General features: G+C 45.5%; 2 protein-coding genes across 5 annotated transcripts in view; one reads left to right on the forward strand and one right to left on the reverse strand.

The window, feature by feature from the left end:
- Window positions 1–27,700, forward strand: part of RPL3L (ribosomal protein L3 like) — a 111,368-nt gene that overhangs the window by 17,060 nt on the left and 66,608 nt on the right. Inside the window, exon 4 of the mRNA XM_069209795.1 lies at window positions 1,298–1,433. Coding sequence (XP_069065896.1) covers window positions 1,298–1,433 — 136 coding nt within the window. The remainder of the gene's footprint in view (window positions 1–1,297; window positions 1,434–27,700) is intronic.
- The window catches only part of LOC138261124 (testis-expressed protein 2-like), a 344,587-nt gene that overhangs the window by 11,959 nt on the left and 304,928 nt on the right, over window positions 1–27,700 (reverse strand). For 2 of the 4 annotated variants that reach the window (XM_069209793.1, XM_069209790.1), the window contains exon 13: window positions 14,193–14,472. The exons of the other annotated variants lie outside the window; for them this stretch is intronic. The gene's annotated coding sequence lies outside the window, so the exon portion shown is untranslated. Of the gene's footprint in view, window positions 1–14,192; window positions 14,473–27,700 lie in introns of those variants that run through there. 4 annotated transcript variants of the gene reach the window in all.

Raw genomic sequence — 27,700 nt, forward strand, 5'->3', positions numbered from 1 at the left:
CTTCTGATTGGATTTTTGTTGTTTTCGTTTTCTTTTATTCATTAAAGAAAGTTATATTTTTCTAACTTGTGTGTGATTCTTTTTGTTGGGTGTTTTCACGTTATTACTGTTTGAAGTGTTGCACAAACACTTTACACATTGCCTCTACATTAAACCTGACTGCACTGTGCCAAGCTACCAGAGGGTTGAGCAGAGGTTAATTTGGGGTTGGTTTGTGCCTCACCCTGATAAGGATTGTGGCTGCTGCTCGACCAGGGCTCACACCTCAGTCAACCAATAACCACATTTCTTACAATCACCTACAGTGACGTTGTCTTAAACCTTTGATATTACAAAGACTGAGTTAGTGGTCACTATTCTGGGATGAAAACTGCCTGAGACAAATCATGAAACAGTTGTCCTGTTTGTGAGAAGGAAAGCACGACTTTGTGATTTCAGGAAATGTTTGGATTACTTTCTACTTCTGTGGGATGTGCTGGAAGTTTGGTACTTCGGTGTATCTTTATTGCGATTAAAGTGCAAGAGGAAAGACAGAACATGAGACTAAGGTCCTGTTTATAATTTCTTTGAATCTAGGTGCTTTTTATCATGCCAGATAACTAACAATAACCTTGGGGGCGTTTTTTATCAAGTGCTATAAATAGCAACTATTACAAGTTTTTAAGGAATAACGTGGATGTATACAGTTACCTATTACCTTTACCCATCCCTGAACCCTAAAGACCATTTACGAACCCTTAACACTGTCCATCCATAAACCCCCCAAAAACACACTATCCTTTAATCCTCCGTCTCTTAAACCTAAAAATCCATTCCTATCCCTGAAGATTACCCATTTGTACACCATAAATATTCCTTACTGTCCCATTTATATGACACCACGTTAAAAAAAATCATATATATATAAATGTTAATATATACTTAAATATATATCTAAATCTATATCATGTATACGTAAACTTGACTTTATGTCACTTAAAACCATTAAATAATACTTACCTGGGATGTAAAGTACCTCAGTATAAAGATACTAGAAACAACCCTCAAGGTACTTACGATATAAAAACTCTAACATGCTTACATGTGATGTACTGACTGTGATGTACCAGTGGCACACTGTCCCATTCAGGCACGGGACAAGAGTTGGGATTTTGCAGGTAGTAGTAAGGTGTCTGGTTTGCAAAAGGATGAGGCATTATTTTCTTATTATATCAGACAGAGGACATGAATGTAGATACTGCTGGGAGGGAATGTATCAATTGCGTAGATCAATACAACTTTATACTGTATATTTCAGGTACAAGAGTAAGAAGAAAGCTTTTACCAAGTACTGCAAGAAGTGGCAAGACGAGGAGGGAAAGAAACAACTGGAAAAAGACTTTTCAGCAATGAAAAAGTATTGCAAAGTCATCCGAATCATCGCCCACACACAGGTCAGGACTGTGGAGACTGCGGAGAAACGTAGAACGTAAGAGAATCTTTAAGTAGACAGAACAGGTAAAGGAAGATTGGCATCTGCGTAGGCAGCGGCGGCCACCACAAATCTCAAGGGGAATAAAAAAATAATTTAAAAGAAGTACCTGTTCCTGTAACTGCCGCCTGCTGCATTGCTCCTCTTCTCTTATTCTGGTGCTCCAGCATTCACTGGGACACTAGCACAGACTCCCCAGCAATCCTGGCACTGCTCTCATGCCACGCATGGCACGACAGCAGCATCAGGATTGGTCTGAGCGGCTTGGACTTCCGCTCAGACACTGCCCTGGGGTCTGTGCAGTTCCGCCAGCCCGGCTGTGTAGCACAGTCGGGTTGGAGAAACCTAAATGTGCATGTGTGTCTGGCTGGGCTGTGATGGCCATCCAAACACACATGTGCACTTAGTGCACAGATTACACTTGCCCCACCTGTGGCCCAGCCCCTCCCTCCCTGCACCTGCTGATGGCTGAGCCACCAGTTGAAAGATAAAACGATAATGAAATATTGTTTTATCTTTCAACTCCTGGCTTAGCCAGAGGGTGGTGCTCCTTTGCCATTGCGAAGGACCAGCCCCTGTGTGGAAGGGATGATGTTTACATAGAATATCAGAAGCAAAAATATTGTGGAGGCAATTTTCTAAAGGTAAGTAACATTTTACTATATATATATATATATATATATATATATATATATATATATATATATATATATATATATATATATATATATATACATATATATATATATATATATATATATATATATATATATATATATATATATATATATATACACAAATATATATATACACCATATATATATATATATATATATATATATATATGTATATATATATATATATATATATATATTTAACTCCACATATATGAACCATGACAATCTTTATATATCTTCAAGGTACATACAGTGGAGTTACGAATAGTAAATCTATACTGACCTATTTGCACTTACCTTCTCGATATTTTTGACACAATACTCTGTGCCCACGATATTTTTGGTTCTGATATTCTGTCAGTGATCTGTGCCTTCTTCCCTGAGGTGGGTAGCAAAAAGTGCCCCTGATTGAAGTGTAGTGGGCCCCTCACACCTGGATCCCACTGTCACTGGACCTACAGCACTAGTTATATCTGCTGCTGGGGGAACTTTAAGACTTTATAAACAGAATAGTAAAAAGAGTTGCAGCAAATTTCTGATTCTTTAAAAATGTGAGCGGCTTGTTGAAATAACTGTAGCTTTGAGAACAGTGTATGTGGCGTGAACATGAACTGATGATAATGGTGGAAACAAATCATGGCGAAAAAGGGAATAATTCTATCCACCTTCTTTGAATCGCAATTAAATATTTTAGATTTTAATTTCTTGCTGCACACAATATCCCTTATCCGGCATATCAAATGTGGATTTTTAGACTAGCTGAGCAACAATTTAACTAGGGTCACTGGAATTATGCGCAAGAGAGTGCCAATTTAAATGGCAGGTTTGAGTAAATTGTGCAGCAAGAAAAGCCCAATTATGCGTCATAAAGTGGCAGATTTTCTAATAGTATTACTTCATTATTTTGTCATTTTAAAACTTGGTAATACTGCCTGGGCTGTGGATGCACCTCATTAGTACCAATTTAACAACCAAATATAGCAATAAGCAACAGAAAGGTGATCAGTCCAGCTTTGCAAAGGGGCTTTCACTGCAAAACAACATGTGTTGCTGCATTGAAAGTAACTTTTGAACGGTTAGAGCTAGAAACAAAAATGTTTTTGTTAAAATCTGCAGATTATGCAGCAGAGCAAAGGATCATGTGGCAAATAAGGCAAATCAGTAATTATGCAAAAATTGCCACGTCTGCACGATTACATAGTTCCAGTGACCCTTAATATAACCTCTTTAAATGGGTAAATACAACAACCAACAGAGGAAAGTGACAGATTTAATGTCTGGTTTGGTGCATTGTTGCACTTTGTGTACATTAATGTTAGCAGCTATTGAACAGTTTGACCTGTGAATAACTTCACTTACTGGGCCTATTTATTACCAGGAAGGTGGGTTTGCAAAGTGTTTACTTTAAAATTCGCTGATATATTTGCTGTTATTGGAGACTGATTAAAACATTGGTCACTCCCTGAAATCACCAGTTGTTTTACAAATACTGCAGAAATTGCTGTCGGTAATGTTAATACTAGCTCAGCTATTTCAACACTGAGCCCTCATTATGAGTTTGGCAGGCGGCAGAGGCCGCCTGCCAGACTCATTCGTACGGAAGACCGCCACACCCTATTAAGAGTTCCCTGCTGGGCCGCTTAACATTGACGTCAGCTCATAATTGAGCTGGCGGCATTGTGGCGGTGCGTCAGGTGCGACAGCACCCATCGCGCTTTTGACTGCCCCTAATTCGGGCAGTGAAAGGTGCGACGGGGCTGTCCATGGGGGCCTCTGCACTGCCCATGCCAGTGCATGGGCAGGGCAAAGGCCCCATGGGGCACACGGCACCCCCTTTACGCCAGCCTTTGACTGGCGGTCCGACCACCATGTAAAGGCTGGCGGAAAGGGGACTCGTAATCCTCAGGGCAGCACTGCTTGCAGCGCTCCGTGGCAGATTGCGACTGCCAATACCGCCAGGCTGTCAACTGGCGCCAACCTGGCAGTGCCGGTGGTTGGTCAGTGGTGGCTCTGCCACAGTCATTATATGGAGGTCGGACCGCTGCTTGTGCGGCGGTCTGACCTCCATTGCGAGTCTTGAGGTCCCAGGACCGCCAGACTTGTAATGACCACCTAAGTGTCTGATTTAGAATTTGGTGGAGGGGTTACTCCATCACAAACATGACAGAAATCCCATCCACCATATTACGATTCCCATAGGATATAATAGGATCCTAATGTTTGTGGAGAAGTAAGCCCATCCGCCTAACTCTTAATCAGGCCTTAAGCTCTCTGCGCATTACATTAGAGTGGGGGTCCTGTTTTAGAGCCTGGCTAGTTTAGGGTTGCCTCACTGCATATAATCACTGCCTCCTTCTCAGCTTAGGTTAAAAAAAATAAAAGTATTTCTAAAGTTTTGTGTTCAGGACACCTGTTGTGCAGCTTCAATTACCAGTGTCCCATGGAAAAAAATACTCCCCATTTGTATTACCTCAACACCACTCAGATTCGCAATGTTAAGGGATGCATGTGGGACATCTTACTAAGGCTGTCTGAGACATCTTAGCAGTTTGAGACTGCATCCTTGGAATCAGTAGAGCCACCACTTATAACTTGCTCTTATTCATAGAGTTTTTGACAACTGTATTTTGCCTTTTTAGTGCTGTAATATATACTAACTCTGGGCTCAATTTATAGTTTGGTGGTGTGGGTACTGTCCACCAAAATGAAGGTATGCCTGCCTCACTTAGAGTCTGTCGGACCCACAGTATGATGAGGGCCTTCATTATTCTGTCTCTGTCGCTAACATACACCTCCAACAGCCCACATAGTAAGGGCCGTAGAGGTTTGCCAATTTGTCCCCCCACTCTATTTAAAGTAAGCAGACAAATGGCCAGCTTTCACTGTCACCATCAAGTAAAATCTGGCGGTAAGGGGCAGTGAAATCTGTAAACTGACCCCCAGAATTTTGCAGAAAACTCCCATGGTGAGACGGTAGTAATTTTTTTTTTTTTTTAAAACACTTTGGGATTTTCTTTTTGGAAATAAAAAAAAAGAGAGTTTGCCATCGTGTTGATAGACCCATCTGTCAAACCGTCACATTCTCAGTGTTTCAGGAACTGCTGTGACAGCGGTCCCTGTAAATGCAAGAGAGGTCTGCTGAGCCAGCGGTCATCGAAAAATCTGGAGTCCGGGTACTTCCTGAGGGCAACAAAGGGGCATATTTATAACGCCCTAGCGCCACCTTGCGTCACATTAACGTCATTAATTTTTAGGTTAATGTGGCCCAACGAGGCTTAAATCACTGCTCCGTATTTACAGGGTGGCGCAATGCATGCATTGCGCCACCATGTAACCCTTTGCGCTACATTATGCCTGCGCAGGCATAATGTATGCAAAGGGGGCGTTCCCCCATTAGGGCAGCTGGAAAGATGGTGTAAAGAAATCTATGAGATTTCCTTGAGCCACGTTTTATGGCACTTTTAATGCCTGCTCAAGAGCAGGTATTAAAGGGGGGCTTCCATTGTTTAGAATAGGGCCCTATGTACTCTGCAGGAGTAGCGCCAATATTTTGGCACTACTCCTGCAGAGTTCATCGATTGTGTCACGAGAAATTATGCTATTGCCTCCTACCCTGCACCATGGTACGCCATATTTTCATTACGATGCACACATGGTGGCTGTAGGGGGCTGCCAAAGGGCGCAGGGAATATGGCGCTGCACTCGGTGCAACGCCACTTTCCATAAATCTGTCCCAAAGTATTTTACTCTGTTGGTCTCATGGAGTATTCACCCGCCCCCAAACTCTAAAGCAGGCCCTCTATCCAAAATGTTACTTGCAAAAAAACCGGACACTTGTCATAGTATTACCATGACAACAGGCCCTCATCTAATCTCACATCGACCAATTGCATTAATTTTGCACATTTCAAAGAAGCAGATGTGTTTTGCGTATTGTAAACAAAGTGACCGACTGGAGGTGAGCAAAGTTTTCAGAAGTAAACGTCCCACATAGTATGTTCACATATTTGTCTCATGATACTGATTAACAGAAGCTAAGTCAGTGGTACTTAAGTTATAGACTTTGGGAGGATGAAAGACGAGTGGGCCTGTTAGGTGGGTCACCGGATTGCCGTGATGTGTGCCTTACTCCTTTCAAAGGAGGCCGAATATTCATCTTTTGCTCTACCCGGTATCACCATGTGGGACATGGAGGAATCACACAGTGCCTCCCTGGTACATGGGAGAATGCTACCTGTGAGGTGGAGCCATTATTAATTTCTCACTTTAAGAATTTGTTTTTGCAGACTAGAATACTTTCCAGAGTGGGCACATCAGTCATGATACCTGTTAGACAAATGACCAGTGCTTTCAGTCGATCGCCACAGCGGCGTCTCTGCTGAAGGCAGAAAGATCCCCATCAGGCGGAGGATCTTTACATCTGATGGGCCCTCTTCCACCAGACAAGCCTCTGCTAACCTTGCAGGCTGTCAGGACGCCCACCGGTGTCTAATTACCCAATTAGCTTTTTGTCAGGCTGAGCTAGTGCAGCCAAAAACAACCATGCTGCGCTCTACAGTATTAGGCAGGTCCATCAGTAATTGAACCAGGATGTTGAAAGACACATGAGAGATCTCAAGGATCTTAGGTTGGTGTGAAGTGTCACTAGGAGAAGATCATTTTAGCTATAACTTGACCAAGGACAGGATGCTGACGAATGTTGAGTTTTGTTCGTAATTACCTGAGGAAAGGGCAAATCCCCCAAGTAGCCATGGGGCCACCCAGCACAGAATGATTCACATGGAAGATGCGACGCCTCACCTTTAGAAGGTCTCATTCAGAATTTCTTAAGCTATATTTATTTCCAGTACTTGTAAAGTTCCCTGTGTTGCTTTTCAGCCACTCCAAAGTGCTTTGGATAACTTGGAATGAGGCAGACTGAGGGCACGCGAAGGGCTGCCAAGCAAAGAAGATCTGTAATGCAAGCCGGGTCACTCAAGAGTCAAGAAGCCCTCGTGTCGGGACTCAGGAAGGACTAGAGGGTCAGCATGACAGTCTCTATTTAAGCCTGGAAGGGGGGTCTTACACGCCTGGTTAGGGTACAAGCACCCCGTGCTAGGCGTCTGACTGAAACAGATCCTAAGTGTATTCCAAAGTTGTAGTTACCAGTAATTCTTTAGAGTAACAGTGAGGGCCCCACAGCAAGTTTTTGACTGGGGCTCCTGAAAAGCATCTGAGAGGCCTGATGAATTGATCTGAATGAGGGAAGTGGATGGTGTTTTTGATGTCCTGGAACCATTTGAGTAAAGATGTGCAGTTATCACTTAGGTAATTTGAATAGGTCTGGTGGGGTCTTCAGTGTGGAACAGGGGGAGGCACAGGAGAAGAAAGAATATTTTGAAAGCAAGGACATGTTACTCGATGTGATAAAGTCAGTAAAAAAGGCAGAGTGATGCTAATGCTCTGAAGAATAATCTGAGCTTCGGGGTGTTCTTTGTTGAATTGCTTCCAGGCACTTGTGAGACATTGATTTATGGAGATGGATCTGGGACGGACTGGAGGAGGCCTGTGATTTCGAATAGGCAAGACTGAACTGAACATGAAAATCAGCCCTGGAAAAACATACTCAAGCCAGCATTACACTGCTTGAGACCACAAGTTGTCTGTGGCTATGTATGTGTGGTTGGGCAATGGCAGCCCATCCTGCTTTGAAAGCATCTCTTAGCCTGAAGCCAGCACAGGAAATACCACAGTGGGACAATGGCTAATCCAGCCCTCAGAATATGAGGGGTTGAGCTGTTGCTCTGAAAACAAGGAGGTTGATGGAGGTGGCTCCAGAGGCACAGGCCATTCACAGAGAGACAGACACCTGTTTGCTTGGGTCTGGATGCCGCATCTTATGGATTTTTTATCTTGGGTATGTTGGTGCTGCTCCTTTTGGGCATTTATAAGGTAGTCAGACCATTGTGAAAGTTCTTCTGCTTTATAGTGGAATCTAGCAGTGGGCTCTGCAGTACTGGTGAATGACTGGGACTTTGCCCAGCCTGAAGATGTTGTGTTTTGTAGAGCCTGTTGATCTGGAAGAATTGTACTTGCCTTTGTCAAGGCAGGGGTTGACCAGCTCGCTAACTGCAGTGGTGTGGTGCTTGTGCATATTAGGGTGGGTGGGAAGGGAAAGGTAGGCACCTTGGTTTTAAATATGGTGGTATCAAAAAAAAAAGTTGGAGTGGGAAGCTGAGTCATTTTTTGAGGGTGGCTCTTTTACATCTTATAATGTGCCACAAATAAAGTGAGTTGTCTCCAAATTGCAACCTAACATACTAACATCAGACTGGTATGTGCTTGTTTTGGGAGTGCAGTTCTGCACTGGGATAGGTGAAATGTCTGATTATGATTCTATAGCAAACAAACACAAATGATGGATGGAATGCTGAACCAATCAAACATTCACCCCCAGTCACAGATCTGAGTTTAATCAATCAATGTTTTCGCTCACCACACCATCCCAGTTTGGACCCAGTCATATGCAAATCAGTCCTGACCCTGTTCCCCAGGGGAACAGTCCAACCCGAACTACTGTGCCAGGTCCTCCCTGGACCAAAAACTATCATCCTGGGACTGGTTTCAGGGTATCACCCTTTATCAGCCCGGCTAGCTTGAATCCAGTGGCATAGTGAGCCCGGGACCACGTCTAGGCATACCAGGAGCACTTAGGGCGACAAAAGCGAACAAACACAAATGATGGGCAGAATGCAGAAACAATCAAACATTCACCCCCAGTCACAATTATTTTGCTCACCATGCCACCCCAGTTTGGACCCAGCCACATGCAAATGAGTCCTGACCCTGTTCCTCATGGGTACAGTTCAGCCTGAACTGCCAGGCCAGGTCCTCCCAAGACTGGAAACAAGCATCCTGACACAGGTTTCAGGGTATCACCCTTCATCAGCCAGTCTAGCTTGAACCCAGTGGCATAGTGAGCCCGGGACCCATGTCTGGGCATACCCGGCGCACTTAGGGCGACAAAAGAAAACAAACACAAATGATGGATGGAATGCAGAACCAATCAAACATTCACCCCCTGTCACATTTCTGGGTTTAGGCCATCAATTCTTTTGCCCACCATGCCACCCCAGTTTGGACCCTGCCATATGCAAATCAGTCACAACCCTGTTCCCCAGAGGAACAGTCCAGCCCAAACTGGCAGACCAGGTCCTCCCTGAACCAGAAACAAGCATCTTGGGACCGGTTTCTGGGTATCACCCTTCATCAGCCAGGCTAGCTTGAATCCAGGGGCATAAGGAGCCCTGGACCAATATCTGGGCATTCCGGCGCACTTAGGGCAACAAAAGCAAACAAACACAAATGATAGATGGAATATGGAACCAATCAAACATTCACCCACAGACACATATCCGGGTTTATTCCATCAATTCTTTTGCTTACCATGCCACCCCAGGTATGTATCAAAAGACAGCAAAACAGAGCACACACTAGGGTACATGGGGCAGAAAAACCTGAAGTTGGCAAAGTTGGCAAAGTCATCTGCATAAGACATGTAGTTGATAGACAGGAGAAAATGGAACCTGATGGCTGTGCTTGCAGGGAAATTTCAGAAATGTGTTATGGACAGGTCACATATGAGAAACAGACAGTAAAGGAAGCAGAAAGAAGGATTTTTAAAGACACCTTGATCAGAGTAGGTCTACTAGATAACAGAGTGTGAGCAGGTTTTTGCAAGGAAAAATTATTGGTGTACGCTATCTTGGCCATTTGGAAAATTATTTACATCTATTAAGGCACAGTCCGTATACTTATTGACTTGCATTTAAGAGATGTGCATTTTAGTAATGTTGTTGATGTTACTTATCTAGCTTCATCTACTGGTTTGCAGTAGATGTTAAATACATTTTTGAATGCTTTGAGTGAATGAATTAAGGAGTGAGTGAATGAAAGAATGAATGAAGAAGATATTTATAAGTGCCTGTTCACCTAGGACATGCATCTTTGTGCTAAGACTAAATGATGCACTAGATACAAAAAGTACAACAATAATTAAAATAATTAAAAAGCTGAGTCTGATTTGGGATGGCTTAAGGTTGAGCAGTTGTTAGATTCATAATGTCTGTACCAGGACAGAGAATGCTCTACCCCTAGATGGGATTGCCTTAAAGGAGAGATCAAGACTATGGGGGTCATTCTAACTTTGGCGGGCGGCGGACGCCGCCCGCCAAAGTTACCCCGTCGGAAGACCGCTCCGCGGTCAAAAGACCGCGGCAGCCATTCCTACTTTCCCGCTGGGCCGGTGGGCGCCCGCCAAAGGAGCGCCCGCCGGCCCAGCGGGTAAGCCCCTGCAACAATGAAGCCGGCTCCGAATGGAGCCGGCGGAGTTGCAGGGGTGCGACGGGTGCAGTTGCACCCGTCGCAATTTTCACTGTCTGCAATGCAGACAGTGAAAATCTTTGTGGGGCCCTGTTTGGGGGCCCCACGACACCCGTTCCCACCATCCTGTTTCTGGCGGTGAAAACCGCCAGAAACAGGCTGGCGGGAAGGGGGTCAGAATCCCCATGGCTGCGCTGCAAGCAGCGCCGCCATGGAGGATTCTCCCAGCCGGGGGAAATCCGGTGGGAAATCGCCGGACCCGGCTGGGCGACCGTGGCTGTAATGCCGAATGAAGCACCGCCAGCCTGTTGGCGGTGCTTCCGGCAACCTCCACCCTGGCGGTCATAGACCGCCAGGGTTGGAATGAGGCCCTATGTAGTGATAGGGAGACTGGATGAAGTTGACGAGAGGGAAGGTACCTTGAAATGCAGCTAGTATAGCTAAAGCACTAGGACCATGACATGCCAGGTGATTCAGACACATGGACTTGAACCCAACTCTTTGCCCACTGGCATCCAATGTAATTTAGGATAAGCCTCCGTTATTTGGTAAAGCGTAAACAATCCAAGAAGAATTCTCACTGCGATGTTTTGGACAAGTTGTGACCTGGCAAGTGCCTTGGTGGACAGCCCTAGATAACAGGAAGGGCTATAGTCAAGCCTGGAGTGAAAAGCAGCACCCACCACTGGTACTCTCAATCCCTAGGGATGACTGGCAACATTTTCCTCAGGGCCTTTAGTTGGTAATAACCTGCCAGTACTACCGCATTCACTTTCTCTTCCACATGAAGAATCCTTATCCAAGAAACGACGATGGATCTTGAGCAGTCAGACAGGCAATGTGGGGGTCACCCAGAAGGGTAGGACAGAAGCTCCTGTTCCATGGATAGTCACATCCTCATATCAACACCAGCATATTCCTGTGCATCCAGGTCAGAATGGCCAGGAGGCAAGACTCAAGCATATGCTGAATCTCTTCTGGACGGTGGTCGAGTTTGAAGATGCATAAGACATACATCTGCATAAGACAAACACTGCAGGCCAAAGGTTCTGATGATATTAATCAATGGTCACATGAATATACTGAACGAATATTGGTGACAGTGAAGATTCCTGAGGGACTCCTCACCACACCATTGAAGGCTGAGACATAAAGGAAGAGGGCGGTAATGATTGGCTAAGACCGAACAGAAAAGATGAAAACCAGACACAATGGCTGCCCCTAATTGGATCAGCTGTTAGATTGTCGATTTGGAGGGTCGATTTAGATGGAATGGTCGACCGTGTCAAAGGCTGAATGTAGTTTTGAAGTATGCTTGACTTATTGTATACCATTATGTTTGCATGATTCAGATTGCAGAGCCTTGAATAAACTTATATAGAATTTCATTGAAAGATGGATGGACAATGGGTGATGTTTTGATGTCCTGGACCTTTCAAGTATAAGGGGTGGAAGAACTTGTTTATGCTGGTCTCTGTCACAAGGATCACCACATTGATCTAAAAATGGAGGAATGGATGATTTATCATGTAATGAATGCAACATTAAATTACAATTTAAAGTCAGTTCAATTCAATAAGCTTTGATTCTACCTTAGCAAAGGTTATAAAACTACAAAATACAAGCAAATCAAACATCAACGTAATAAAATGTTTAAAAGATAAGAATTTGTAAATGAAACACACCGTTGCATGACCTGACAGCATTGTCAGTTCAAAATCACGAAAACGACCTCCAGTGAGATCATTAACAAACACCAATTAGAACATTGGAATGTTAGGAGCGCCATTTAAGTCAATGGAGTGCTCCAGGCTTCTAATGACTGGTAATAGACTGGAGTCTCAACCAGTGCTTAATTTGTAAATAAAAGGGTGCCGGTGCCCAGAGCCCTCCTCTTAAACACGCGGCTGCTGAAATTAAATGTGCGAACACGGTATACTGTGGCAGCGTAATCCCAAAGCCACCTCTGGCCCCTTCAATCCATATAAAGTCACTCTGTGCCCCTTCAGCTCACTCTTGCAGCTTTCTGCTTTCTCTCATTGTGACGCTTTTTTGTTTTTCTCTTCCTTCAACTTTCCCAAATGTGTCCTTTGCTCGAAGCAAATGCTTGAGGCAGAAGACTAAGGGCCGGCCCTCAAAAATAAGTGCTGGTGCTCAGCACCGGAAACAACAAGCACAAATTAAGCACTGGTCTCAACATTCCAAAGCCCTTTGTTCACAGCAACAGCTGTGAATAAAGGCATCATAGAGCCCGAGGGCATTTCAATCCCCTTGAGGGCATTTCAATCCCCTTGTGCTCCATGAGGCCTTTGTTTTATTTATTAGAACATTCTGCCCTGTAGTGGCGGGATGTTGAATAGACTTTTAGCCCTTGGTAGCTGGGCTATACTGGCCATTAAAATCCCGCTCCCTTGTTAAATCTGCTGGAAGGTGCCTTTAACGGCCGGTATAACCCACTAGGGTGTGCTCTAAGGCTATAATAGTACTAAACAAAGGGTAAGAAAAAAAAACATGTTCTAAGAACAAGGTAATCTTATCTTTGGTTATGCCTTCATAGATTTCCTGCTAAGAATAGATATGTTTAAAAAAGAACAGACTAACTAATACAGACCTGCTAATTACTTGACATCTGTAGGTACAAAAGAGCCTCTTTACACCATTTAAGGGCCAGCGACTTCACTATTTGTTTAAGGAAAAGTTGGAAAAATTAGCGATAATTTTTGCAAATGAAAACAAAGTGCAACAGATTGTACTGCAGTTCCATCACTAGGGCGAGGGGGGGGGGGGGCGGGACTTTGAATCCCTCAACTTCTCCCCTGCCTCTGGAAATCACAAAGAATGCTACACTGTGCAGACCTAAAGCAGAAAAGAAGCAACCTTTCCCGGCGTGTAAATTCCAAAATTAAATAAGTGGCAGGGTCTCCTGTTGATAAAGTAATTAAGTATTCATGCACAGAGTGCTGCCGTAATGCGTCATCAATTCTACGGAGAGAGCAAACTCTTCAAAGCAGGACCCTTTGTTAAACTTACTTAGGGTGTCTGGAGCTGAAAACAGATCTGGAAGTCCGATGTCAACTAGGGACGTATTAACATAATTTAACCAAGGAATGCACATGCCCCTGTCTTGATTAGCCAATCACAAATGACCTCTCTATTAAAAGTGGTTCACCCACATCAAGAAGGGGGGCAGCCTAATACGGTCAGAAACTTGAACCAAATTGAGCTCCGAATAAATTATAAAGTTCGAGCTGGAGGGCGGTAAATTCAACAGGCGCCTACAGATCCTATTTCCCTCAACCTGTATGGGAGAACTAATGTGATAGCCCCGCCCCCCCCCCGTTCCATAGGTGGCCGTGGGGACACATTGCAGATCGTACATTTTTAAGTATGGGAAGATGGTACTCCTACCCCCTTTCTGAGAGAGGTCAGGTGGAGGTCCTGCTGCCCTCCCTAATTTCGCTCTTGCTGTATTCACCTGTGGTTGCCAAGAATTATTTACATTAAAAATAATACCCAGTCAAATAAATGAGTGGGGAATAGAAGAGTGAAGGCTGGAGGGCTGTGCAAGAAAGTTCTGTAATCCGAGAAAAAGCAGAATGAGCTATTAAGTAAATAAATGTGTCATGCTTTAGTGTTGTCAGAAGAATAGTAGGAACAGTAATTAAAAAATGGAAACCGGAAGTCAGTCAGTCAGAACATCTTTATTCGGCTGCGAACAACCATAAAAGCAATCAAAACACATATTAAAATTACAATAAATAATATTTATATTTATATTTAAAAATCACACCGTTAAAAATACACTACAAACGTAGTACCATAAAATAAACACAGACCAAGTTAAACACTGCGATTATCAGCTAACACACCATAAACTTAATCCGGAAGCATCGACCTCCTTAAGCGACCTGCGGCCAGTAGGAATGACAGCACGTGCCTGCATATCTCATCATCTGCCAATCCCTATAAAAAATGATAAGCGAGTAAACAAACCCGTAAATTCCTACGCTTCAAGGGAGGGAGAAGAAATCTCTTAGTATACATACTAGAATAATCGCAAAAAAGAGAAAGCACAGCACAGTCTGCTTGTGCAAATTAGGGCATGGCCACACTGTAAAGTCCACCTTGATTAGGATCCAAATGGAAAGCAGGGAATGCTTCACTCACTATACCTGTCCGGAAGCTAAACAATAAAAATCTAGACCAACTCATATCAGCATTCCACAGATATTGTGAAAATGTCACCTGGGTTAAGGGATAGATAACTCATTACACTTGATTTTAACCCTCCTACCTGCAAACTTTGTTCCTTAGCACACTCCAGTAATAAGCCTTGCACGCGCTGTTTACCAACAAAACCCCCCAGCATTCAATTGCGAAAAAGCTCTGCTAACCCAATTGCCTCCAAGGATTTTCTGACGTAAGCTGCCAGGGTATAGTAAGACCCTTACCACATGCCAGGCAGTCTAGAATTATCTCTCTGGTTAATACTGATTCTGCTGACCTCCAGACAGACATCCACAAAAGAACTGGCCTGCTTCGAATTAAGTCACACACATAACCTAGGCCAAGTTCATTGTGGCACATAAAGCTAGACGTGGTGGGTGGTGCTGATAATATTCTGCAGCAAAACCGATTTCCCTCCCTTTGGAGACTTATCGTGTCCCCCCGGCCCCAAATTCCGCCCCTACCCCCATAGGTTGCTATTGGAGCACGCTTCGTGGAATATATTTGCATAGGGTAGCTAAGGATTCTCTCACCCTTGGGCAACAGAAGGCTCAACAGAGCGCCAACAGCCCTCGAAAACGTACCCCTGCTTTGTGCAACATGATGGGCCCATGAGCCAGATGAACTAACAGTAACCCCCAAATAGGAGAAAGTGCTGGTGCTTGATAAAACATCAGAGTCCATGCCAATAGATAATTATCTCTTATTCTTTGACCCACAGGACAAAATCAGTCTGTAAATCCAACTTAGACATAAAATCAACAAAGGAATGCACTAAAAGACGCAGAGCCTTAGGGGTGTGGCCAATGAAAACCACATAAGCCGCATAAAGCAGTACAGGGAGGGGAACAGCCTTCATCAGAGGCACGTCTGGGGTACACTGCTCAATTCATTAAAACATAAGATAAAAAGCAACGTAGCAAGGACGCACCCATGCTGCACCGCAACCTATACTAAATTCATCTGTGACGTCTGCATTCCTCCCAAATATAACTCTGGCCTCAGTACCTGTGTATAAAGAAACCAACAGATGGACTAAAGAAGGGTCCATTTGTAAGTTATGAAGGATTCGCCACAACTTACCCCGCTTGACACAGTTGAGTGCCATGGACAGATCCATAAAGGCCAGGTACAGGGCGGACTTTTTAGCCACAGTATACTTACCAATAATCACATTTAGGTTGAGACATTGATCGACTGCCCCAAACCACTTTGAAAGCCATATTAACATTTGTTTTTCAAGTTATCGTTCGCCCTCTCAACTATTCTATTATATAATACTCTACCCAATGTTTTTGCTGGGATATCTATCAAAGAGAAAGGTCGATAACATTTAGGCTCTGCCCTATTAACCTTTTTAAAAATTCGGACATTGACTGAACACGCCCAGGAGCAGGGACTCAGTGAGTCACTCAGGCAATTGTAAACATTAGTCAATAACAGGGCCCAGGGATCTCTATTGCATTTAACAACATCAATCGGAACCCCATCAGTCCCCGGCTCTTTCCCATCCGCACTCTCCAGGATGGGCACTGTTACTACTTGCAGAGAAAAAGATGGAAACGGTGGGGCATCCCCTGTCCAAAGCCATAAAGGGGTGGCAGTATCACCCGAATAAATGTTTTCAAAATGAGCCACCCAATACTCCCCCTTATGTGGCAGCTAGTGGGCAAAACTTTATGATCCAGGAGGCGCAAATGAGAGACAGCCCTCCAAAATGACTAGCTAACATTTGTGCAAGCCACATTAGTTAGGGATTTCCACTGATGGATAATAAATTCTTTCCTTCTCCTATCTGTAACTGTTTTACAGATTTTACGGTGGGCAGCCACTGGGAGATTATCACGCAGCTGAGTCGTTAAAACCTTACGCAGAGCTCAGTTAGCCTGAGAACAATTGTGACTGAACCATCGGGGGCACCCAGATTCTACTTTAGAAGGTTTAGAAAGGGAAAGACTAATCTTTTCACAAAGAACAACAAAGGCACTTACAATATTCCCTTGCCCGCACTCCTGTGTAAGTACTCCAAAACCACTTGCTAACTTTCAACAATCAACTCATTAAGAAACTTGGATGGGTCTTGTAATTTCCAGCATAGCCTGAGATTATCATTTGATGACACTAAATTCACAAGGCTTGCTACTTCCTGGTAAAACTCCCTGTGCGCCACTTTCATAATTGTTTCATTTGGGTTATGATCCCCATAATCAGTCGCAATGATTACACTATGCAACAACAATCCCCTCAAGTTATGTGAAATAAAAATATAATCAATGGTTGAGGAGCTATTTCTACCTCTATATGTGAGTAGATCCTGCGTAATCTTATAAACCTCATCCATGATGTTATACAAATCAGCAGAAGCGTCGAAAGCCAACAACTCCTTAACACACTCAATGCACCTGCTGGCCTCTGTTGATTCCCCCTCCTCACCTGGGTATGGGAGTCTGGCATTAAAATCATCCCCTAGGCAGAGATACAACTGCTGTCCTTGCTGAGTTTTCTCCTCCACTACAGTGGAAACATATGAAAAAAGACCTGGGAATTTTGGGTTTGTTACATTCACAAAATCATTATTATAAAAATTAATCAAAGTTGATGTCAACACCCTTTTGAATATAACCTGAAAATCCAAACTAGGAACAATTATTTCCTCTGCACGGCCCCCCACCAGAAGATGAACCCAGACTGATAGACCAGCAGATGCCCTATCAAATCGAGATGATATCACAGGAAGACTAAAACACATATAACCATCAAATACAATCAAAATAGTTTCAAACTTCTTCTGCAACAAAACAATATCACACAATCGTATTTAGTGCGTAAGCCAGCAATATTCCAGCTTAATATCTTTAACCAAACTTTTTTTGCAGGCAAAGTTCTGGCCAAAAGGGCTTGGCCACCGCACCCAGTCACTTGGCTGGTTGAACTATGCAACACTGCAGGGGCGGCTCCTCCGCAATGGCATCGCCCCACTGGCTAAGAGCCAGCAGCAGAAAAATAAAAGAATATTTGAATATCGATGCAACGAGTGGTAAGTTTTGTTTTAAAAAAAAAATGATTGCCATCCCTCCTCCCCTTCTACATCTTCCTCCCCTTGCTATCTGTGGCAGCCGCCGCAACACTGTGTCTGAGGGATGTATTATACGAAGAACACTGCTACCGGCGCAATCACCAGCGCTGCTTGACGTAGCCACCTCCAATATATCTGGTGAGTCCCAGAATGAACAACTAATTTGAGGGTTCACTCTCACTGCAGGTGGCGAGCATACTCTTGAATGCAGAGAGGACAGTCAGTCCACCTCATTGCACTCCATTAGGGGAGCAAACCTATTCTGACATATCAGACCCCAACCCATCTGCCGCGGCACACTCTGAGAAGCTGGCGTACTTGGTTTATAAGAGTAGCCCAAAGGTAAAGTTACAATCTTGGAAATCTTTAAGACACCCATTGAGTAGACTTACAATACCTTTTGCACACTCGAAGGGTGTATGAAGGGAACTACCACACAGTTGCAAACTACCACACAGTCGCCATCTATATTCTTTCTTGATGACCGATCCACCGACTCTGCACACCATTAAAATGTCACAACTGTTCACAGGGTTAAAATGCTGATACGTGCTCAACCAGCTCATGACCTTGTTTTGAAGACTCCCCATGATTCCCCCTGATTGGCTTGCAGTGGGGGAACCACCGCCATTACCAGTACAAAGGGACATGATGCAGCCTGTAAATGTCGGTGTACCGTACTAGAGGCTTTGTCCGTGCCTACATCCTCCATCACTTTGTACAGCTGGAGTGTGGTTTCTAGAACGCAGGGCAACAGGGGAGTTGTGTGGTTGGGCGAGGCACAGTTGAGATACTGAAAGCTGCGAAGTAATATCCCCTTGACAAGTTGCCCCTCTTGCACATTGCAATGGTGGGGCGCACGCTAACATTTCTGGCTTATGTACAATCTTACATTGCGAGTATCACGAGTTAGCTTAGCAAGGTCATTTACTCTGGTAGTTCTGGCTAACTGACACTCAATCTTCTCAAGGCGCTTCCTTAAAGGCTGCAAATAGGAATCCAAAATTTTGGCAACATTACTGTACAATTCCTCAGAGGAGACATTAACTGAAGTCATAGTTGGAATACGGAGCCCTCTTCATGATGTTTGCTCACAAAGAAGGATTTTACGGGTGGGTGCAGACATAGCAGGAGGAGTGGAATTAGTCTGCACCTGGTCATCCAGCAAAGTACCTCGGTCACAATTAGAAATTCTATCTCCTTCTAGGCCCATGGATGAAGTTGATGGCACTGTGCACTCAATGCCTCTATTTTCACCTTCCGCCATATAACTGTTAGTAAGGTCCAAAGAGGCATCACTGACCCCTTGCCCAAAGATGACCGTCGCTCGGTAAGTGCAATTTCATTAGTCACCACCCCTACTGCGTGCTCCAACACTATGTCAATACTTGTAGGTTTAAATGGTACTTTCTGTGGAGGACCAGAGTCCCTTAAGTTTCCCCATACCCGAGAGTTATTTGTGTAATTACACATTAGCACAAAAATACCTCCACAATTTTTGATCAACCAACAAAGGGGGAGGTGGCCCAGCCCAGCCACGTCCTTGTGTGGATGGGCACAATCGGGCCTGCTCTTGGCCCGGTCTTCGCCCGGGCACGCCCCCAGTTGTGCTCCTCATGCGTCCCACGTAGTAGAGCCCTGAGTCTCTTCAAATGCTGCCTCTGGATGTGACAGTAACGTGTCAGCTCTCCTCTAACCAAGGGCGGTACAGGGACTGGAAGTTCAGGCCCCCAGGCAGTAAGAGCAGCACGTTCCAGGAAGTGGAACCCTGAGTCGCTTCAAATAGCCCCTCTGGGTGCAACGCGTCCCCAAGTCCAACAAGTCTATTTGGAATATTCGCTTCAACATTTAAATCATTGAGGAGGAGGTTGGGTACATAAAATGCATTTATGCTGTTTTTCTATTATGTTTTATTTCTATAGGAGCTCTTGTTTTTCTGGCTTTGCACTGAAGGAGAACATATTTTTTTATGCTTGCATTAGAACCATTGGGGTTTTCTTGTATTAAAGAAGGGAGATTTCACAACTTGTGCTTGTGTAGGAACCATTTTGCATTGGTATTGCATTGTGATGTAGCATTGAAATAGCGCTTACTACTACGTGGAGTGCTGAAGTGCTTGCCTACATGGGTAGAATGCCACATAGTGTAGAGTGTGTTGTTGGAAGGATGTTGTCTTTGTTTTGATCCTGTGTGTGAAGTGTTTTCTTGTCATGAAGGATGACCACCGAGATGCAGTTATCATGTCATGCGACGCAGCTCTTACCAGTGTTGGTGATGATGATGCTTGAGAGAGAGGGAGGCACAGTTTTATGGTTTTCAGTGTGCTGGTAGCTTTGAACAGCTCTGCAAGTCCCTTTATGGTATTTCTTATGACATACTCTATTTAGCTGGTTACTGCATTGTCCAAACTAAGGTTTTATGTATTGTTGTGGTCCAGAGCTGGCATGGTTGGAGAGAGAGAGAAGTGAAGAGATCTGTTGAGATTCGCTTTTTTATTGTCATCCCATATCTGAGTTTCTTTGTGAGATGTAAATAAAGGGTCATATTTTATAAATATTTGGAACTTGTAGTGCTGGACTGTATTAAAGTATTCCTCGTTGTCCAGCAATGTGTAACAGAGCTCTTCAGTTATTTCATGGTTGTTCATTTGTTGATGCATATCTTTTGGCTGTAGATTGCTGATGATGGACAACCCTCATAGCAGATATGTCTTATGCCATGACCATTGTACAAGTACACAACAATATATTGCCACGGCAGGACCATAGATCAGCCCTTCTTGGCCTACCTGCATATCAAAAGCATTTAGCTATTTGTGTTGTTTGTAATTCATGGGTTATAAACTGAGGATTGCACCTGAGGGTGCACCTGCTTTCTGGGCTCTGTTGCCAGGATATGGGTGGTAGAGCTATATAAAAAAAGCCATGTTTTCAACTGTCTTCCAAAGTGTATATGCTCCTGGGTGCTTCTAATGTTGGTTGGTGGTGAGTTCTAGAACTTGGCTGGTTGTATTAAGAAGACAGTGCCTCCTATATCTTTCTTATTGTAATGTTGTACGATGGTAAGTGCTCCAAGCCTCGAGTGAAGTGTTCAGGCCTGTATTGCTTGAATTTAACTTGAATGTATAGACGGTTGTGTCCTTGGGAAGCTCAGTGGACAATGTGGAGTGCCTTGAACATTTCCCTTCTGGCTACAGGTATCAAGTGGAGAGATTGTAGGACTGGAGTCATGTGTTCTCTTGGGTGAAGACATAGAAGAAGCTTTGCAGCAGCATTCTGGATGAGTTATATTTTACGTATGATGAAGGCGGGTGCACCAAGGGAGAGATTGCTGGCATTGTCAAGCATGGAAATTACAAGTGTGAGGACAGGCTTGCAGTTATTGCTATTGTGCACGGTATAGGAAGTTGCAAAGTTGTGTTTTCATTGTGTAGAAGGGCCTCCTTGTAGCCTTGTTAGTATGTAGTGTTAAGGAAAGATATACATCTATGGTTACTCTGAGGCTTCCAACTTTTCTTGATATTGTTAGAGTGGCCAAAAGTTCATTTGGCAACATGGTGGTAGGTTAGCACTGTTCCCATTGTCCACTGGGCATAATCTCTGTCTTTTTTATATTGAACTTAAGATGGTTATTCATCATTCATGTGCTTTTGGTACAAAGACAATCATCAGGTTGTGAGTGGTAGAGGTCTTTGAGGCTATCCATTAAAAAAATTATTTGGGTGCCATCTTCATTGGCCCAACAGGTGATGTTGCATGATTTAATTATAGAGATGTTGCATGATTTATCTCTATTTGGAAAGGGGTTAGGTAGATATTGAATAACAGAGGGGACATGCTGGACCACTGAGAAACACCATGGCATTGTCTGAGAGGAGATGATATGAAAGGTGATAGGCAGACTACACTTTGTCTTTGAGATAAGAAGCTATCCATTTTAGTGCATCTTCATGGATTCTAAGATTGAGGAGTCTTTTCAGTAGCATGTGGTGCGGACACTGTCAAATGCAGCTGAAAAAAAACAGAAACAACAAGGCAGCTACTCAATTCTTGTCCTTTGAGAGTTTTAGTTCATCCAAGTTGGATTTAATGGCTAACTCTGCTTCTCTGCCTGGTCTGAAGCCTGACTGTTTGTAAGACAATGAGCCAGAGCATAAGCCATAATGTTCAATAGCGTTAGAGAGTTGAGCAAACACTCTCTCAATTTTTTTTCTCCTAAAAATGGTCCATGCAATTTGGGCCTGTAGTATGCTGAGTCAAGGTTTTAGGTCGAGTGTAAGTGTACAACCTCTTGTATACTTTTAAGTATACTTCTTCTGTGGGCTTCCAGCTATTTCATTTGTTAGCTTCAGTGTCAATTAAAAATCCTTCCTTTCTAGTGGTCAGTCATGCCTCTTTGTCCCTCCTTCTTCTGTGTGGAAGCAGGGACCAACTACTGTGTAATTATGCTTTGTCCTGTTTTTCTGGTCTGAAGGAGACTTTTATTTTACTTTGTTGCCTGCCCCTGTCCATGGAAGCCTCCCTTTTCATTTACAGAACATTCTTCCTCTGCGCTAAGCTGTAAACAAGGCTATAAAACAGGCTGTTATCTTAGTCACATTTGGTCTTTGTGGGCTCTCTGTACAGTCTCTCAGCTGCCTGGCTCCTGCCCTTCCTTGGCTTGGATTTTCTTTACAAATTGCGCCTGCCTGTGTGCTGAGAGCAAGGGCAGAGGATTACCTGTAATTCCTTGTAGCCTACGCACCCAGCTCTACCAGAGCTCCACAATCCTTAGATACAGTGCCCACTTCTGCTCCATAATGGCATCCCCCTCGCAACTCCATCAGTGCACCTCAGTACACACCTTCCAAGCCCTCAGCCCTACCAGTGTCTGGAACCCCACACAGGCTGTCTGTCAGAGCACCTCAGTTCTTGCATTCAGCACACTCTGCTGCTCCAGTACTGGGACCTTGGGTGCAGCTCCATCAGTGCACCACAGTTTACACCCTCCAAGCCCTCAGCCCTGCCAGTGCCTGGAACCTCACACACACAATCTACCAGAGCACCTCAGTTCTTGCAGTCAGTACACTCTGCTGCTCCAGTACTGGGACCTCGGGTGCAACTCCATCAGTGCACCGCAGTTCACACACTCCAAGCCCTCAGCCATGCCAGTGGCTGGAACCCCACACATGCTGTCTGCCAGAGCACCTAGGTTCTTGCAGTCAGTATACTCTGCTGCTCCAGTACGAGGACTTCGGGTGCAGCTCCATCAGTGCACAGCAGTTCAGACACTCCAAGTCCTCAGCCCTTCCAGTGCCAGGAACCCCACAGACGCTGTCTGCCAGAGCACCTGAGTTCTTGCAGTCAGTACACTTTGCTGCTCCAGTACTGGCACCTCGGCTGCAGCTAAATCAGTGCACTGCAGTTCACACACTCCAAGCCCTCAGAGTGCCAGTGCCGGGAATCCCACACACGCTGTCTGCCAGAGCACCTCAGTTCTTGCAGTCAGTACACTCTGTTGCACCAGTACTGGGACCTCAGGCGCAGCTCGATCAGTGCACCTTAGTTCACGAAATTCAAGCGCTCAGCCATGCCACTGCCAGGAACCCACACTCGCCGTTCGCCAGAGCACCTCAGTTCTTGTAGTCAGTACACTCTGCTGCTCCAGTACTGGGACCTCAAACACAGCTACATCAGAGCACCTCAGTTCACGAAATCCAAGTTCTCAGCTGAGCCAGTGCCAGTGCCAGGAACTTCACATGTGCTGTCTGCCAGAGCACCTCAATTCTTGCAGTCAGTACACTCTGCTGCTCCAGTACTAGGACCTCGGGCGCAGCTCCATCACTGTACAACAGTTCACATACTCCAAGCCCTCAGCCATGCCATTGCCAGGAACCCCACACACGCTGTCTGCCAGAGCACGTCAGTTCTTGCAGTCAGTACACTCTGCTGCTCCAGTACTGGGACCTTGGCTGCAGCTCCGTCAGTGCACTGCAGTTCACACACTCCAAGCCCTCAGCTGTGCCAGTGCCAGGAACCCCACACACGCTGTCTGCCAGAGCACCTCAGTTCTTGCAGTCAGTACACTCTGCCGCTTCATTACTGGGACCTCGGGCGCAGCTCCATCAGTGCACCGCAGTTCACACACTCCAAGCCCTCAACCATGCCAGTGGCTGGAACCCCACACACGCTGTCTGCCAGTGCACCTAGGTTCTTGCAGCCAGTATACTCTACTGCTCCAGTACGAGGACTTCGGGTACAGCTCCATCAGTGCACAGCAGTTCACACACTTCAAGCCTTCACCTATCTCGCTCCATTCTTTCCTTTACTCTGTTTACTCTCAATGTTTTCTTTCTCCCCCACTTTTCTCTTTCCACCTCTTAAAATCCACACATTAACAGTTTTGTTCTTTCTGTCAAATGTTTGTTTCCACTCCTCTCCCTTTTTTTATTTAGCTCTTGCTACCTCCTCTTTCAAACTTGCAAAAACATGGCTATTTCTTTCCCTGTATTTTCTCTTTTTTCTTCATCAGGCGTTCATTCTTTCACTATTTTTTCTCTTCACTTCATTCTTTCTTTGGGGGTCATTACAACCCTGGCTGACGGTGTTAAAGCGGCGGTAAGACCGCCAACAGGCTGGCGGTCTTTTTCTTAGTATCATGACCATGGCGGTTACCGCCATGGTCATCCGCCGCTTCCCCGTACCGCCCGCCAGGGCGGAGACGACCGCTGGGCTGGAGACCTGGGTCTCCAGCCCGGCGGCCATGACAATACCGCCGCCGGTATTGTGACCCGGCTTACCGCTGTGGATTTCCAGCGGTAGGAACCGCCATGAAATCCATGGCGGTAAGCACTATCAGTGCCAGGGAATTCCTTCCCTGGCACTGATAGGGGTCTCCCCCACCCCCCACTCCCACCCCGACTCCCTCCCCTACAATCCCCATAACCCCTACCACCCCCCAAAGGTGGCAGGGCCCCCCTCCCCACCCGACCCCCAACATAACATTACTGACACACACCCGACACGCACGCAGGCACCACCAACACACATACACGCACACACACCGACATACATGCCAAAATCCACACACACACTCAGACACATACACCCACATTCACACATTCACACACACACCCATACAGACATACATACAGACAGACACGCACACATTTCCGAAACACGCATCACCCCCGCAAGCATACACGCACACACCCCCCCCCACATACACAGACGCACACCCCCATGCACCCACACAACACACAACACCCCCCTTCCCTAACAGACGATCGACTTACCTGTTCTGTCGATCCTCCGGGAGGGGACGGGAGCCATGGGGGCAGCTCTGCCAACACCACACCGCCAACAGAACACCGCCGCGCAGAATCACAGGACGTGATTAGCTCGGCGGTGTTCTGTTGGCGTGGCGGTGGAGGTGGAGCAACCTCCACTTCCCCGCCGCCCGCAAGTATGGCTGTTGGCGGCTCTCCGTCGGAAAAACGACGGAGGGCAGCCAACGGTCATAATACGCCGCGCGGCAAACCGCCACTACTGGCGGTCTTCCGCACGGCGGTCCCTCGGCGGTCTTCTTAAAAGACCGCCGAGGTTGTAATGACCCCCTTTGTCTTTTTTATTTGCTCTTTCCTTTGACTCGATATGCACCATTTCTCTTTTTATTAGATCTTTCTTCTTTCCTTTCTCTGATATTTTTCTTATCTTTATCTGTCAATTCATGTTTGTAGGGAGCTGGCTCTGTTTAAACTATATAAAAAAGAGATGTAGTGTGCACAGAGTCCAAGGGTTTCCCAGAGGCTTAACAGAGGCTAAAGTAGATAATACTAATGCTCTCCTTTGTGGTTGTGTGGGCAAGCAGTTAGGCTTATCAGAGGGTAATGCAAAGCATTTGTTGTACACACACACAGAAAATAGAAGAAGCACACACTCAATGACAACTACAGACCAATGTTTTTTATGTAGCAAAAATATCTTTTCTTAATTTATTTTTAGAACCACAAGATTCAAGTTGCAGGTAAAGACTTCAATAATTTCGTATTTCACACATGTATCAACATTACTTTGTTTGAAATTGATAGGTTATACAGTTTTTTTTAAATATTGGCAATAATCTGTTTTAAAAGTTGACAGTGACATTTTCAGAAACAGTTTGTGGGGGGAAGAAAAGTTAGATTGATTTGCAGGTAAGTACAACACTAACAGTTCCAGTCTCCAGGGGTTAGGAAGTCCACAGGTTGGGGTTCAAGTTAACCCCAAACACCCACCACCAGCAACACGGGGCAGGCCGAGTGCAGAGGTCAAGGTGTAGGCAAAATTAACATGGGCTCCTATGGAGACTGGTGTCACTCTGTTTCAGATAAGCAGGCAGGTAAGTATCCGTGTCTTCAGAAGGCAGACCTGCGGGATTTAGAGGAGCACTAGGGGGACCACAAGTAGGCCCCAAACATACACTCTCAGCAGCGCTGGGGCGGCTGGGTGCAGGGTGCAATCAAGATGGCGGGTCTCCAATGATTCTCTATGAGGGGACCCGAGGGGTCACTCAGAGGCTGCAGGCGTGGTTCAGGGGGTCGTCTCGGGCAAACCACATCCTGGACAGACGCCTGCTGAACGTTGCTGCACTGGAGGACGGGTTCTCCAAGGCCTGGGGGCTGCGGGTGTAGTGTGTCTTTAGGCGATGGACATCTTTGTCCAGAGCTTTGCTGTCAGGGGGGGTCCTCGGGATTCCCTCTGCAGGCGTCGTTGTGGAGGGGTGGGGAGGTCAACCCAGGGTTGGCACTTACTCAGAATCACCTGGGGATCCTTTCTAGCTGGTTGGGCCACCTGGACACGGGCTGTGGGCGTCGGGTGCAGAGTGGATAGGACTCACGCATTCGGGGTGAGGTTGGAGTCCTTGGTTGTTGTTTCTTCTTGGACAGGGCCGCAGTCCACGGGAGTTCTTGGTCCTTTCAAATGTAGGGCAGTCCTCTGGAGCTTGGCATAGGTTGCTGGTCCCGCTGGATACGTTACTGTTCTTTTGCAGGTTCTTTGAAGGAGGAGACAGGCCGGTAGGGCTGGGGCCACATCATTTGCCATCTTCCTTCTTCTCTGCTGGGGGTTTCAGATATGCAGTCATTCTTTTTCTTGTCAGGTCGCCAGGAATCTGGTGAGCTGGGTTTAGGAAAACCCTTAAATATAAGATTTAGTGGTGTTATAGGGATTAGAGGGCAGTAGCCAATGGCTACTGTCCCTGAGGGTGGCTATACCCTTCCTGTGCCAACTCCCGTTGGGGATGAGGGCATAAACCCAACCCTATTGGTCCCTGTCCTCCAAACTGAGATGGAGGATTCTGCAGGGAGGGGGGTCTCCTCAGCTCTGGACACCTTAGGGGTGGTCCTACCTGGGGTGGTCACTCCGCTCTGTTTTCCCTAATTTTCCCACCAGACTTGCCGCCAAAAGTGGGGCTTTGTCCAGGGGGCGGGCAACTCCAGTAGCTGTAAACCAAGGCTTGAGCCTTTGAGGCTCACCGCCAGGTTTTACCGTTCCTGTAGGGGGGAGGTGTGAAGCGCTTCCACCCAGGACAAGCTTTGTTTCTGACCACAGAGAGCACAAATGCTCTCACCCCATGTGGTCAGAAACGTGTCTGAAAGTGGCAGCCTGGCACAGACCTGTCAGTCCTGCACTAGCAGTTTGGCTAACATACAGGGGGCATTTCTAAGATGCCCTCTGAGTACATTTGTCAACAAATGCCACATTGGCATCAGTGTGGGTTTATTGTGCTGAGAAGTTTGATATCAAACTTCCCAGTATTCAGTGAAGCCATTATGGAGCTGTGGAGTTCGTAATGACAAACTCCCAGACCATATACTCAATATGGCTACCCTGCACTTAAAATGTCTAAGAATGTACTTCGACACTATTG

Source organism: Pleurodeles waltl, chromosome 10, assembly GCF_031143425.1.
Source record: "Pleurodeles waltl isolate 20211129_DDA chromosome 10, aPleWal1.hap1.20221129, whole genome shotgun sequence".
In the NCBI taxonomy this organism is placed as follows: Eukaryota; Metazoa; Chordata; class Amphibia; order Caudata; family Salamandridae; genus Pleurodeles; species Pleurodeles waltl.